Source organism: Diospyros lotus, chromosome 5 (genome assembly GCF_014633365.1).
Source record: "Diospyros lotus cultivar Yz01 chromosome 5, ASM1463336v1, whole genome shotgun sequence".
Classification (NCBI taxonomy): domain Eukaryota; kingdom Viridiplantae; phylum Streptophyta; class Magnoliopsida; order Ericales; family Ebenaceae; genus Diospyros; species Diospyros lotus.
This window is the reverse complement of record NC_068342.1, coordinates 10172440-10186691: the sequence shown is the minus strand read 5'-3', so window position 1 is coordinate 10186691 and position 14252 is coordinate 10172440. Positions and strand designations below refer to the sequence as shown.

The window sequence follows — 14252 nt, the reverse complement described above, 5'->3', positions numbered from 1 at the left end:
GTTTTAGCCACTTCCACGCGAAGGAGGGTGTTAGCTAGAGTTTTTTCCATGGCCTTTAGTCCACTTTTGAGGACGGCCTAGGGCTCGTGACCCTTGGGTTTTAGCCACTCCCACGCGAAGGAGGGTGTTAGCTAGAGTTTTTTCCATGGCCTTTAGTCCACTTTTGAGGACGGCCTAGGGCTCATGACCCTTGGGTTTTAGCCACTCCCGCGCGAAGGATGGTGTTAGCTAGAGTTTTTTCCATGGCCTTTAGTCCACTTATGAGGACGATCTAGGGCTCGTGACCCTTGGATTTTTCTTCGACGAAGTATAATCCTTTGGACAATTGCTATTAGATGAAGAGAATACGAAGCCTTGCCATTAGTCGTAAAGAAAAAAAGTACAAAGAGATTCAGGGAATTCCCCTACTCATTGATAAAACTTCCTTAAGTTCTGCACATTCCAAGTATGCTTCAGGGGCTTGCCTTCCATGTCTTCTAGTCGATATGCCCCCGGACTTAGGGATTCCACCACCCGGTACGGCCCTTCCCAATTCGGAGTTAGTTTATTCATGTCCCGAGGATGACTCACGTCGAACCGTCGTAGAACAAGATCTCCTGGCATGAAGCTCCTAGCGTGGACTCGTCGATTGTAGTACCCAGCAATGCGCCGGTTATATGCGGCTTGTCGAATTCGTGCCAGGTCTCGGAGCTCATCCATCAAATCCAAGTTGCACCTTAGCCCTTGCTCGTTAATCTCAGGATCGAAATGCTCCACTCGGTAGCTCCTCACCCCAATCTTGACAGGGATGAGAGCCTCCGAGCCATAACACAATGTGAAAGGGCATTCTCCTGTAGCCGTTCGCGGTGTGGTTTGATAAGACCATAGTATACTGGGGAGCTCATCTACTTATTGACCGTCCGCCTTCTCAACCCGAGCTCGGAGTCCTTGCAGAATGGTCCTGTTCGTAAGCTCTACTTGCCCATTAGCTTGAGGATGGGCGACCGAGGTAAAATGTTACTTAATCCCCAACTCTCGGCACCATTCTTGCACTGATCGGTCTTCGAATTGGGTGCCATTGTCAGTTATTAGCACCCTTGGAATACCAAACCGGCAGACGATGGATTTCCAAAGGAATTGTTTTACCCTCCGGCCTGTAATAGTCACCACAGGCTCGGCCTCCACCCACTTAGTGAAGTAGTCGATGGCTGCTATCAAGTATTTGTTCTGTCCAGTCGCTAGTGGAAAAGGCCCGAGGATATCGACTCCCCACCTGGAAACAGACAAGGCGAAGCCAGGTGGGTGAGTTCAACTGCCAGGGTGTGAATCAGGTTGGAAGTTTTTTGGCATCTCTCACAAGTCTGGACCAAATGCCCAGCGTCGCTCATCATTGTCGGCCAGTAATACCCCTACCGAAGTGCCTTCTAGGAGAGAGACCGAGCTCCGATGTGACTGCCGTAAATCCCTTCGTGGATTTCCCTTAGGATGTAGTCGGCCTCGACCGGTCCCACACACTTCAGCAGCGGCTGAGTGAAGGATTTCTTATAAAGGTCCGATCCCACCAGTAGAAACTTGGCAGCCTGGTGCTTGAGTTTTCGACTTTCCTGTTCCTCCTCGGGTAGCCATCCCTTGGTCAGATGTGCTACGATGGGATCCATCCAACTTTCAACCCCTTCCACGCAAAGCTACTCTGCCTCAGTCTCTATGCTCCTCTGGGGCAACGACTCCATGTAAACAGCTCTGGAATTCCTAGGGGAGGAAGAAGCAGCTATCCTCGAGAGAGCATCCGCCACTGCATTCTGTGCCCGTGGGACATGATTGATTTTCACTGTCCGAAATCGTGCCATAAGATCCTTGGCTATCGCCAAGTATTGGGCCATGACGTCCTCTCGGGCCTCGAACTCTCCTGTGACCTGCTGCACAATTAAATTCGAGTTAGAATATACCTCCAGATCCCTGACTCCCATTTGTTCCGCTAGTCTGAGCCCGGCAATGAGCGCCTCATACTCGGCCTCATTGTTAGAGGCATTGAACTCGAAGTGGAGGGTATACGGCCAAGCCTGGTCATCGGGGCCCTACTGTAGTAATCCAGCGCCACTACCTCCGACACTGGAGCTGCCATCTACAGAGAGAGTCCAAGTCTGGGAAATCCCTTCATCTGCTTTCTCTGGTAGGGTACCTTCCACGATGAAGTCGGCAAGAGCCTGCGCCTTGATGGCCGGCCGAGGTCGATAGTTGATGTCGAAAGCACTCAGCTCTACTGCCCATTTGAGCATCCTCCCCAACAAGTCCGGCTTTCCCAGCACATGCCTCAGCGGCTGACTTGATAAGACGATAATGTGGTGTGCCTCAAAGTAAGGCCTCAACTTTCAAGCGGAGATGACTAGGGCATAGGTCAACTTTTCTGTTAGAGTGTAACGAATCTCAGCTCCGGCCAACCTTTTGCTCACATAATAGACCGGCTTTTGAATTTTGTCCTCCTCCCGCACCAAAATCGAACTGACAGCCTCATCCGAGGCAGCCAGATAAATATATAGTGACTCTCCCAGCTGTGGTTTTGCCAGGACTAGGGGGAGACTAGACACTGTTTCAGCTGCTCAAATGCCTCCTGGCACTCCTCTGTCCATGCAAAATTCTGGACTCGAGTCAAGGCCTTAAAGAATGGCAATTGTCTTTCCGCAGATCTTGACAAGAACCTCCCTAATGCTGCTATCCTCCCGGTTAGCCTCTGCACCTCCTTGATACTTCGAGGGGGAGGCATCTCGAGTATGGCCTTTATCTTCGAGGGGTTAGCCTCAATTCCCCGGTAATGCACCATGAACCCCAAGAATTTACCAGCTGTAACCCCGAAGGCACACTTAGCCGGGTTGAGCTTCATTTGATACTGGCGTAAGGTTCTGAGGCATTCCTCCAAGTCGTCCGGATGCTGTTCAGCCAATAGACTCTTGACTAACATGTCATCCATGTAAGCCTCCATGTTTCGACCGAGTTGAGCTTTGAACAGTTTATTGACCAACCTCTGATATGTAGCTCCAGCGTTCTTCAGCCCGAAGGGCATAACTCGGTAACAATAGGTAGCCTTATCCGTGATGAAGGCGGTCTTTTCCTGATCTTCAGGGTGTAGTGGAATTTGGTAGTACCCCTGGAATGCATCCAGGAAACTCATTAGCTGACACCCCGTTGTTCCGTCAATCAACGCATCAATCCTGGGCAGAGGGTAACTGTCTTTCGGGCAAGCCTTGTTAAGATCTTTAAAATCAATACAAAGCCTCCATTTTCCCGATCCCTTGGAGACAAGAACCATGTTGGCTAACCACTCTGGGTAGTTGACTTCCCTAATATGATTAGCCTCCATAAGCTTTTCCACCTCCGCCTCTATAGCTTTAGCTCGCTCCGGGGCAAACTTCCTCTTCCTTTGTCTTACCGGCACACAATCCGGGTAGAGCCCCAAGCGATGTGTCATGATTGCTGGGTCTATCCCCGGCATATCCAGGGTAGACCATGCAAACACATCTTGATATCGGCGCAGGAGTGAAAGGATCTCGAACCTCAAGGGCTCCTGTACCTTGGCACTGATTCGCACTGTTCGATCGAGCTCTTCCCCCAGTGGGACTTCCTCAAGCTCATCCACCGGCTCTGAAGTCTTAGGCTCTTCCGGACCTTCCAAGATGAAACTAGTAACCACAGTGGGAGGGGCAGCAGAATTCTGTCCCCCCTCCCTTACTGACCTCTGACCTGCTCCTATACTTGGGTCTCTCACATGTTTCGTCTTCATCTGGCCCTGACCAGCTTGAGGGACCGCCTCCTGATTCGGTCCTGAGTCTAACTCTGACCCCTTGGCCATAGTGGCACTCAAGGAGGCCACGTAGCATTCCCTAGCCTGTCGCTGGTCTCCTCTTACCTTGCCAATCCCTCCCGAAGTAGGGAATTTTAACACCATGTGATACGTACTCGGTACTGCCCTCAGAGCACTAAGCCCAGACCTACCAAGGATCATATTGTACGCCGAGGGCACATCTGCTACCAAAAAATCCAACGTCACCCGGGATTTATGAGGACCACTACCGACCGTCAGGGGCAACCGGATCAAACCTTCAGAATGGATCACCATTCCATCAAAACCCACCAATGGGACACAGACTGGCCTCAACTGATCAAGCGTGAACCCCATCCCTAGGAATGCCCTCTTGTAGAGAATCTCTGAAGAGCTACCTGGATCCACGAGGATTCAGCTCATCTCCCACTCTCCCACTTGAGCAGTGATCACCAAAGGGTTCGAATAGTTGGGATAACTCGGAATATCCTCCTCAGAGAAAGTGATGACCACCCTTCCTTTACCGTGCTCTTGGGAGCAGTTGAGTGGGACCCTGGGACTGTCCCTGCTGCCAGCGTGTATAAGATAAACTTCAGTCCCCCCTTTTTGGCGAGCTACTTTCCTTCTCTCTGGGGAGGTGTTCGGCTTCGCTCTTGAAAGCGATCTCAAGTAAGAGACCTCCATCGATGCTCCGACTTGGATTCTACCCTGCTCGAGCTCGTACCTCCTCGACCCATGAAATCCCGGAGGTATCCTCGGTTGATAAGCTCTTGTATTTCTTCTTTCAATTGGATGCAATCCTTAGTATCATGGCCGTGGTCGCGATGAAAACGGCAATACTTCTTTTTGCTTTGAGTGTTGGGTGGAGATTTCAGCGGGGGAGGACGCCGTAAATAATTCTTATCCTCCAATGCCAGGAGAATCTCTGCTCGACTTGTATTGAGGGGAGTGTAATTCACCGGGCTTCCACGTGCACCCCCAAAACCCGGGCGATCGAGAGCTCGGGAGGGGCGATAGTCCGTCTTCTACTCTAGTGCCGGCTTTTTCTTCTCCTTTTCTCTTTCTTTCCTGTCAGGTTGTTCCGCCCGCTTCACCTTCATCACCTCTTCGGCGTTGATGTACTTATTAACCCGGGTTAAGGCCTCTGTGAAAGTACGAGGTGGAGTCTTGGCTAAGGACTGAGCAAATGGCCCAGCTCTCAAGCCATTCTGAAGAGCCACCATTGCGATTCGCTGGTCAAACTCATCGATACTTAATGCCTCTTTATTGAACCTAGCCACGAAATCCCTTAGGGATTCACCCTGGTTCTGCTTGATGTTCACCAGAGCCATGGAAGACTTTCGGTGGCGCTTCAAGGGAGCGTAGTGGGCTAAGAAACAGGTCTTCAGCTCTTCCCAGCGGTTGATGGAACGATGGGGAAGGCAGGAGTACCAGGTCCCGGCATGTCCTCCCAAAGTGGCCGAAAATGCCCGGCACCACATCGCGTCCGACCCCGATTGCACCAGCATGTGAGAGGAGAAAAAGCTCGACGTGGTCATAGGGATCTGTGCTTCCGTCATAGAGCTTGATGGAGGGGATACGAAACCTTTCCGGTGGAACCTCTACCATGATGTCCTTACTCAAGGGTTGGTTAGAGCCGAGGTGGAGTAGCTCTTCCTTTCCCTTCTTGAGTTCCTGGACTTGCTTCTCTAGGAAACGCAATCGTCTCTCCTGCGAAGTCCCTCTTTCTCTCGAGGGGGCAGAAGTGGATCCTGCCGCCTCAGAGGAGTGGATTTCCTGATCCGTCTGGCGGGATTGACGAGGCTCCCGAGCAGGAGGAGGTGATTGATGCTCCGCCCGCTGAGAGGGCACATGTGAACGATGCTGTTTAGTCTGGTGTAGATAACCAGTCAACAACTCAGTTAGCTGTTGGACCTGGTTTTCCAACCTGGTGAGTCGGTCCTCCGGCATGGGATTGGCTGGAGGTGGCGGATTCTCTCCTTGTTGCGGGGCTTCTAGATTGGCTCCGACCTGGCTGCGAGTCACGTCTCTTCGGGGAGCCATGTGGTTAGTTATGACAAGGAGCGAAAGTCGTTTGACACTCGCAGAAAGACCGAGGTTCGAGGTGAGGAGTTGAACTCCGAAGCGCGAGGTAAGGAATGAAGAGGCTAGCGAGTATGGACGTCGGCCCCACGGTGGACGCCAAATGATGATGGTTTTTGGGACCGACCACCACGTGCCACCTCTGCGACTGGACCTCGGGAATGGAACCTCGGACTTGGGGGTGTCGGACCTCGGGTGTAGAACCTGCAAGACAATGGAGGGCCGGGGCTAGGATCCCCCGGGGTGAAATTCGACTCTCAAATCAGTAGAGTAAATGCGAGTAGAAGTAAATGAGAGAGCTATAGAGCTTGAATGTACCTGACGAGAGTCCTTGTCTTTTATAGGCGAACCCGTTTTGGGGTACCCGAGATGAGTGGGCACGACTCCCGAGAATCCCGATCAAGTTGGAACGGGTCTTGCGGTTCAGCCCGAATTTCCCGAGCTCCGCTCCGGAGTGTTGACTTGCCACATGTCGGTCTCTCAGGTGATCCGCGTGGCAGGTGAGACTATCAGCGCGTAAAGGTATTCTAGTAATTTCAATTGATGCCACCTCAATCCTCTTATAATTAACTCTACTTAATTACTTCATGAATTATAATAAACAAAATTAGGTTATGATTAATTAATTAAGATTTAATATTCCACGGATGATAAAAGAAAGCCCCATCTCGATCCATGTACAGAAAATGAGCTAAGCTAGCAGCCTGCTCAACCCAGAGAAATGAACATCATCAACCCTATTTCTCTGGCTTCATTGCAAGCCCCAAAGACCCATACACCCACCCCAACCATGAACCATTCTCCACGTACTGTTACAGGATCACCAGTAATTAATTAAAGCTCGTAGCCATAGCCATGTCATACTATCAGCTGGTCGACATTGTTTCCGGCGCGGTTTCCCTCAAACTTGATGTACTTGTACCACTTCGCGCAGACCAAGTACACAGCAAAGTCGGCCGCCGTCAGGCCCGCCAGGAGGAAGTAGAAGTTGTCGAGGTGGCCGTGGTTGAGGTTGCCGGGGATCCAGCCTGGCATCCGGTCGGCCGTCGAGATCTTCATCACGATCGTGACCAGCAAGCTGCTCACGTAGTTCCCCAGAGATATGGACGTCATGCACAGCGCGCTGCCGAAGCTCTTCAGGCCGTCTGGCGTCTGCGCGTTGAAGAACTCCAGCTGCCCCACGTACATGAAAACCTCCGACGCTCCGATCAGCACGTACTGTGGAACCTGCCAGAAGATGCTCAGCGAGCTCGACCCCTCGCAGCTCCTGCAGGTCTGGTTCGCCTGCTTTAGCCGGAAATGCTCCACCGTGCCGGCGGCCACCATCGCCAGGATGGCTATCACCAGGCCGATTCCCATTCTTTGCAGCTCGGTCAGGCCCCTGTGGCCGGACTTTGATCGCAGCATGGCAACAAGGGGATCGAGGACCCGCCGGTAGATGAAGATGAAAGCTGCGACGCTGAGGATGTCGAAGCTCGACATGCTCGCCGGAGGAATTTGGAACCTTGATATCCTGGTATTCATGGCGGCGCCTTGCTCCACGAACAGAGAGGCCATTTGAGTGAAGACTACAGAATAGAGGATTGTGCACAGCCAAATTGGGAGAAGCCTAAGTATGCATTTCACTTCTTCCACTTGTGTCACAGGGCAGATTCTCCATGGATTGTGAGCGTCGTCTCCTTGTAGATACTGTTCCTTTGATGTGATAATTGCTGCTTTATCTAGAAATCTGCATTGGATGAATATGGTTTGTAATTAGCATTATTTAGTCTTTGTCATTGGATAGAATTCACCGTCTCTAAGATGAACTTACTTGAATCCACTGGTATGGCTTATTTTTCTGCCGGCATTGTTGGAACACTCCTTCCCGTCGACCTGAAATAGATCCTTTTCGTTTGTGGGGATCTCAGCCTTCCAATTTCTGGCTGCAGCAACCACAACTTGGCAGAATCTGGAGAAGGGATTGCCCTTAGGAATAAAATGCCTGTACCTAGGGGTTCCAACAAGGAACAACACCAATGCCAAGGTGGCAGAGCCGGCAGAAGCCCAAAATCCGAGAGCCCACATCCCTTCATCCTCAAAGTATCCGAGTATGGTATTCGAAAAGAGTGACCCGAGGTTCAAGGCCAAGTAGAAGTAGCTAAAGAAAGCCACTTTGGATTGCCCCTCCTTAGGGTCCTCTTCATCAAATTGGTCTGCCCCAAATGTTGCAATGTTGGGCTGGTACCCTCCATTTCCAAGGGCAACTAGGTAAATTGACAGGTAGAACAGTGCGATATGAAACGTCGAGTGGGACCCACACGGGGTTTGATCATCCCCACAGCCAGCAGGCTTGACCAGGACAGCATAGGAGCACAGGGATAATGACACCAAACCCTGCCATTCATCAAAATATATAACAACATTCATGTAAAGACCAAAAAACATGGAAAAGTTTCGTGTTCTGTCAGATCAACAATGCAAACGAAAGCTCACAATGACAAAAATGGCTTGGAAGATGGCACAAGTTTTGTGTCTTCCCCAATAAGAATCACTGAGAAAGGCTCCGAGAAGGGAGAAGAGATAGACAGTTCCAGTCCATTTGCTGACACTGTTGGCGGCATCGGCATTGCCTTGGCCCATCACTCTTGTGAGAAACAAAACCAAGTTCACACCTACCCCGAAAAATGCCAACGTAGCAAGTCCTTGGTTCACTGATTCATTGTTCAATCAAAAAAGTTAAAAACTTAAAGTAGCAATTATTTGTACCATAAATGAATATAGTATCCAGAATAGATGTGACATCCAGTTAGTAAATCAGATAAGAAATTAGTATTATAAACGAACATAATTAACTAGCTGGCTGCAGAGGTTTAAGCCGGTATGCAGGGGAATATATTCTTTTTATCATAATCCTCCATGATAAGATACTTCTCCCTCGTGGGATCCGTCACAGATTTGATTTGCAGAAGCTGTCAGGTTGTTTAGTGTATTTACTAATATGCATGGGGTTCAATGAACAGTTACTTTTTTTTTTTTTGAAAGAATACTAATTAAGAATAAGGGAATGATTAATTTGTGCTTTGAGATTTACCAAGAATAAGAATTGCAGCAACCCATGTTCCAGTTTTTCGTCTGTCTGCAGGGCGACCGTGTCGGTCGACTGTCCCGTCAAGGGTGCAAACCTCTTGTTCTTTCATCTTCTTCTCCTTGCCATCCTGCAAATGGAAGATGTGTATAAGTTAAAAACGTAATTTACACGTCTCAAGCGAAAAATGTTAAGATTGCCAAAATTAATCAAGGTTCAAGCAAAGGCTCCCAAATAGTTTTAGAAATGTACAGAAGTTGATGAAAGAAGCCATTTGGTGATGATTATATATGAAGAACTGATATAGACAGCCATGCATCCATTACCATGCATTTTGTTACCTTTTCCAGTAATTTTTCCACTATTGGCAAAACTTGGGGTCTTTTATTTTACAAGTTTTCAGTAAAATCATAAGTTGTAGGCAAGGATATATATGGTGCCACAAAGGTAAAAACCTGACAAAAGTAGAGATCTTTAGCCACATTTGGTGTGAAACAATTGTAGCTCTTTCTAAAACTGTGACATTAATATTCATGCAGCCACAAAAATAATCACCTTTTTATCCATTGAAGTACTATATACTTAGCAGTTATATCAAACCAAGCAAACTCTGATGGAGATAATCAGTTTCAACAAAAAGATCGCGTGTTTGAAACCATCATCGATAATGATACTAACAATTATTAACTATATATCCTTAATTACAAGAATTTCATGGTGGAGCCAGGCATTATGGTTGTTGTAAAAATTGAACTCGAAACTCTAGCATAACATTTATATATGTCATGCAACTTGCATCGATGATTCGATGCCCCATATATGCTTGGAAGGACACAAATTAAGAGGAAGATGACCATATTGCTGCTATATATATCCATGAAAATGAAGAACGAACCAAAATCTACTAACCAGTTTAGAAATAATATTTAAGCAAGCCATATTGGTGCTCTCAGCTTTCTGAAACAATATCAAATATGCAAAAGGAGAGAGAGAGAGAGAGAGGATATTCTGCCGGTATGGAAGAGAAGTGAGGAAGAAAGTTGGGGGAAGAAATGGTATATATAGAGAGTGGGGGAGGGGGGGGGAAGGGATGGAGGAGAAATGGTTGGTGAGAATTACAAGCAAGGTGGTGGTCATCAAAGACTTGTGGAGTATAGTCCACTAGAGAAAACAAACAGAAACTGATGACAAGGAAGCTGTCGAAAGCTTAAGGGGATGACTTGGAACGAGCGAAGAAGAATAGCATAGTTGGCTGGCTCTGAATAGGCCTTTGATACTGACACGCATGTTGTAAACATGTACTTTATTAATTAATTGATCTCTTTATATACACGGAATTCTTTATTTTTTTGAATTATTATATATATATATTAGTTTTTTTAGTACTGTAGATGAATTAATGAATTGTTCAAATGGATTTTTTTCTTCTCTTTTTATGCCCTTTTTGGGGGAGGAATTGGTTTTGGCTGTGGATCCCATCATCTCACGCTATGACAGCCTTTTTTGATGACTAAAAGAAGTTTGATTTAGATAGGTTAGTGGACTAATAAAAGCTGCTCATCATCAAATCAGGATGAGCTATATATATATATATATTAATTGGAAGTAGATTACAGGTCATCATATTTATATATATAGCTTGGTGCCACACCCACTTGTTAATTTCTATTGACGTTTGGTGAAGTAAGCTATGATGAAAGTTGAAACCAAGTTTGAACAAAAGAGGTCCAGTTATTTTGGCTGGATAAGTGCACTACAGCAAGTTTGATTGATGCTAAAAGGCTGCTTTCATTGCGTCAAAATATTACGTACCTAGCAAAACCCAAGAAAAAAGGGTCAAAAATTTGCAGCTATATATATGATGCTATATCCCAAGACACTGCATGGACTTGGATTAAGTATCTCTCGGCTCAACACTTGGACCCATGCAGCATCATTTTTCTTTATGAGAAATTCGCCATATTATCTTTTAAATGTGTATTGGGTATAACTTTAGATGGAAGCGATAGTTCTCAAATGATGTATATCACACAAGTCCTTAAAGAAAGTTGATCATTGGTAGCCAGTACAGTGGGAAATTACCCACCTAACTACCGGGCTAAACCTTGGGGTAATACAACATCAAGATTGAAGAAGAAATTAGAAAAGAGAAGAGGTCATTAATGTTGAGCCAATTTGTTTTGATGATTAATAAAAATAATATATTTTTTAAATATATTAATTATAGTACTGAATTATTTTTTATTACTTTATAAAATATTTTTCATAGGATATGTATTATCAAAAATAATTCTTTTCTATTAAAAATATTTTTTAGATTAATTTATAAAATATTTTCATAGCATATCCATTATCAAAAATATTATTTTCTATTAAAATTATTTTTTAAATATATTTTTAAGATTAATTTATTAAATATTTTTTTATATCATATGTATTATCAAAAATATTACTTTTTATTAAAAATATTTTAAATTAATTTACATAATATTTTTATAACATATGTATTTCAAAAAATATTTTAACAACTAAATACATGTACTTGGATTTGAACCCAAAACTTTTAGTTAGCTCAAGCCTTTCCTTTGTCAAAAGGTCTACAAGGTTCTTTGATTATATGAGTGCATGTATTAATTAAGTTATAACTTTAAGTTTTTTCTGTCATAATGGTAAGATTTTTTATCGTTAAAAAAGTGGCTAAAATGAGTATAAATACCTCTCAAACTTATTTTTTAAATATCCAAGTGCTTCCATTATATATTTAAAATACCTGAAAGCTCTCAAATGTTCTTAAACAAAATATTCAATCAATTTAAGACTCTTGAAATATTATTGCACATCAACCAAACAACCACAAGGCAAGAGAAAAAAGTTTTTCAAATTTTCTATGATAAATTCGAACTTCTCCATTTGAGGTTTCAAATTTATTTATTTATTTAAATATTATTGTCTTGCATATTTTTGTGCTTAATCATTTATTTATGTTCAAATGTGGACAAATTATTTGTAAACATTTAAATTATCATTGAGATTTATATAAGTTTCCTAGAACTATTAAAATTTAGGTGAATTTAGTTTCCAAGGTAAGATAGGGCATAAATCTTGGTGTGGCGGTTGCTTAGAACCCATTGTAATCTATGTATGTATTTAATTTTCAATGTGAACTAGTGTGAAAATCTTGGTGAAATTAATTTAGTGAAACTCTAAATGTGGTTAGACATGGAGAGTGGATTAGGTGTGTGTGGAGATATCGAAACACTATAAATTATCTTATGCCTCATTTATTTATTTTTATTATTTATCATGGTTTACATTTATTATTAATTTCAAACATAATTTATTATATCTATCAAGTATATATTTTTTTATAAAATTATTAATCAAGAATATTCATTAAAATTAAGAAAAATTTTAATCACTCAATTCATCTCTTTTGAGTGGTCATATCCTAAGGGACCAACAATTAAAGTCCATGCATACATTTCAACGCTAGTTATTTGGAATTAAATCTTATTGGGTATATCAACGTGTTAACTTTCACTTAAAATACTTAATATGTAAGATGTACGTGGACCATTACATACACTAATACATAAAGAAAAGGACGAGAAAAAAAAAAAAAATCGATAGAGATATAAACAAAGAAGAGAGATTGACGAGAAAATCTTAATCAATAATATCAATCAAAATTAGGTGTTAATTAATGGGTCTCTAGTTATATATGAAACTAATCGTTTATATAGAGCTTATATATCAGGCATGTCTCTTACATGTTTATGTTGCATAATTGATAATTCCATATATATTATATCATGTGCAAAGCAAGCCTGCATGGTTTAATAATATACAGTCACGTACTGTGATGTCTTATTTATTTATTTTGCTCATTTATCTGTGCTATTTATAAATTATTATGTTGTATGAAGTAATTGAAGTTCTTATTTTCAATTGCGAATTAAGCTAATAAAAGGTGGCTGGCAATTAATTAATTAATTAAATCTCCACGATGATGAAACAAACACGTGGAAGATATGATGGAAGGCTAGACTCCAAATATTAATTGTTAGGCAATAATGTAGACTAGATCATGGAAAATGTGGTAGGCCTTGACTTTTGAAGTTGCTTAATGTAATTTCGATTGGTTCCACCATTCTTCACTTAGGACCTTAAATTGGTTTGATATTTTTTTTTTAATTTCAAACTTATGATGCGCCACGTCTTATCAAAAGCTCTATTAGTATTACTTTTCGTACCTAACAATAAATTTATTTATTTAAAATTTTAAAAAATTTACAAAATAAAGAAAAATGAGAAAAGATAAAATGTTTCTATTCAAAATAAAGATAAAATGTTTCTATTCAAAATAAAGATAAAATGAGAAAAGATTCTTGATTTTTTTGAATAAGCACACATCATGTCAATCTTAATGTGTTATATAATTTTCAAAGGAGATCTCAAAGATATGTTTGTACATCTTTATTATGGGAACGTCTAATGAAAGAACATTCGAGAGACTTTTTAGATTTTCTCGAAATTTCTTAGTCCTCCCCTACAAGAGTCTTCTGATAGAATTTCTTAAAAACCCTTTAGTCAAGAGACTTCCCATTCATGCCATTTTTTCATTTTTTTTTTACCTACTTAATTTGTAACTCACACTTAGCCTTAATTCGTGGATGGGGCTGAGCCTTTGTGCACATCAATTAAAAATAATGATACCAATATCTTTGATATCTAATTTCTAAAGTGTTAATAATTTAAATAATGCCAATAAACAGAAAACATTTATAATGTGTGGTGGCCATAAGTGGTATTTAACTCAATTATTATGAAAGAAATTAAAGAACATATCTTTTCATGTCACCTCAAGAAGTGTGTTCACTTATAACATACAAGAAAATATCTATACAAAATCTCTCAAATTTTAGTCAAAATACTTACTTGATTAATTAAGATTTTGGAGCATGAAAAGATAGGTAAGAAAGCATTATAGACACGAGTGGCTAAGAAAATTTTCCATAAATGTTTCCTTATTTCTTTGCTTAAGGAAAAAAATGAATACAAAACATGGACTTAGATTAGTATACAAAAATCAATCTATTTCTTTGCATGATTCACCTGGAAAACGTTTACAATCTATGTACGGCATAGATTGCAATTTGCATATATTCAAACTTAAGAAAAAATTGAGAGACGAAAGAAAGAAAACTAAAATAGTGATGTAATCAAGTATTGACTATAATATCTGATTAGAAGAGACATGTCATGTGTCATCTACGTTAAAGAGTTACGTCAAGAGTTTGTGTTACGTCA

General features: G+C 42.6%; 1 protein-coding gene across 3 annotated transcripts in view; it reads right to left on the bottom strand.

The window, feature by feature from the left end:
- Positions 1 to 6487: 6487 nt before the first annotated feature.
- Positions 6488 to 14252, bottom strand: part of LOC127801358 (protein NRT1/ PTR FAMILY 7.3-like) — a 71844-nt gene continuing 64079 nt past the window's right edge. For 2 of the 3 annotated variants that reach the window (XM_052336377.1, XM_052336376.1), the window contains exons 2-6: positions 9852 to 9944; positions 8949 to 9072; positions 8351 to 8568; positions 7689 to 8251; positions 6488 to 7604 (exon numbers count right to left, since the gene is read on the bottom strand). In XM_052336377.1, coding sequence (XP_052192337.1) covers positions 6734 to 7604; positions 7689 to 8251; positions 8351 to 8568; positions 8949 to 9072; positions 9852 to 9881 — 1806 coding nt within the window. In that variant the 5' untranslated portion in view covers positions 9882 to 9944 and the 3' untranslated portion in view covers positions 6488 to 6733. Of the gene's footprint in view, positions 7605 to 7688; positions 8252 to 8350; positions 8569 to 8948; positions 9073 to 9283; positions 9819 to 9851; positions 9945 to 14252 lie in introns of those variants that run through there. The other variant, XM_052336378.1, reaches the window with a different exon arrangement.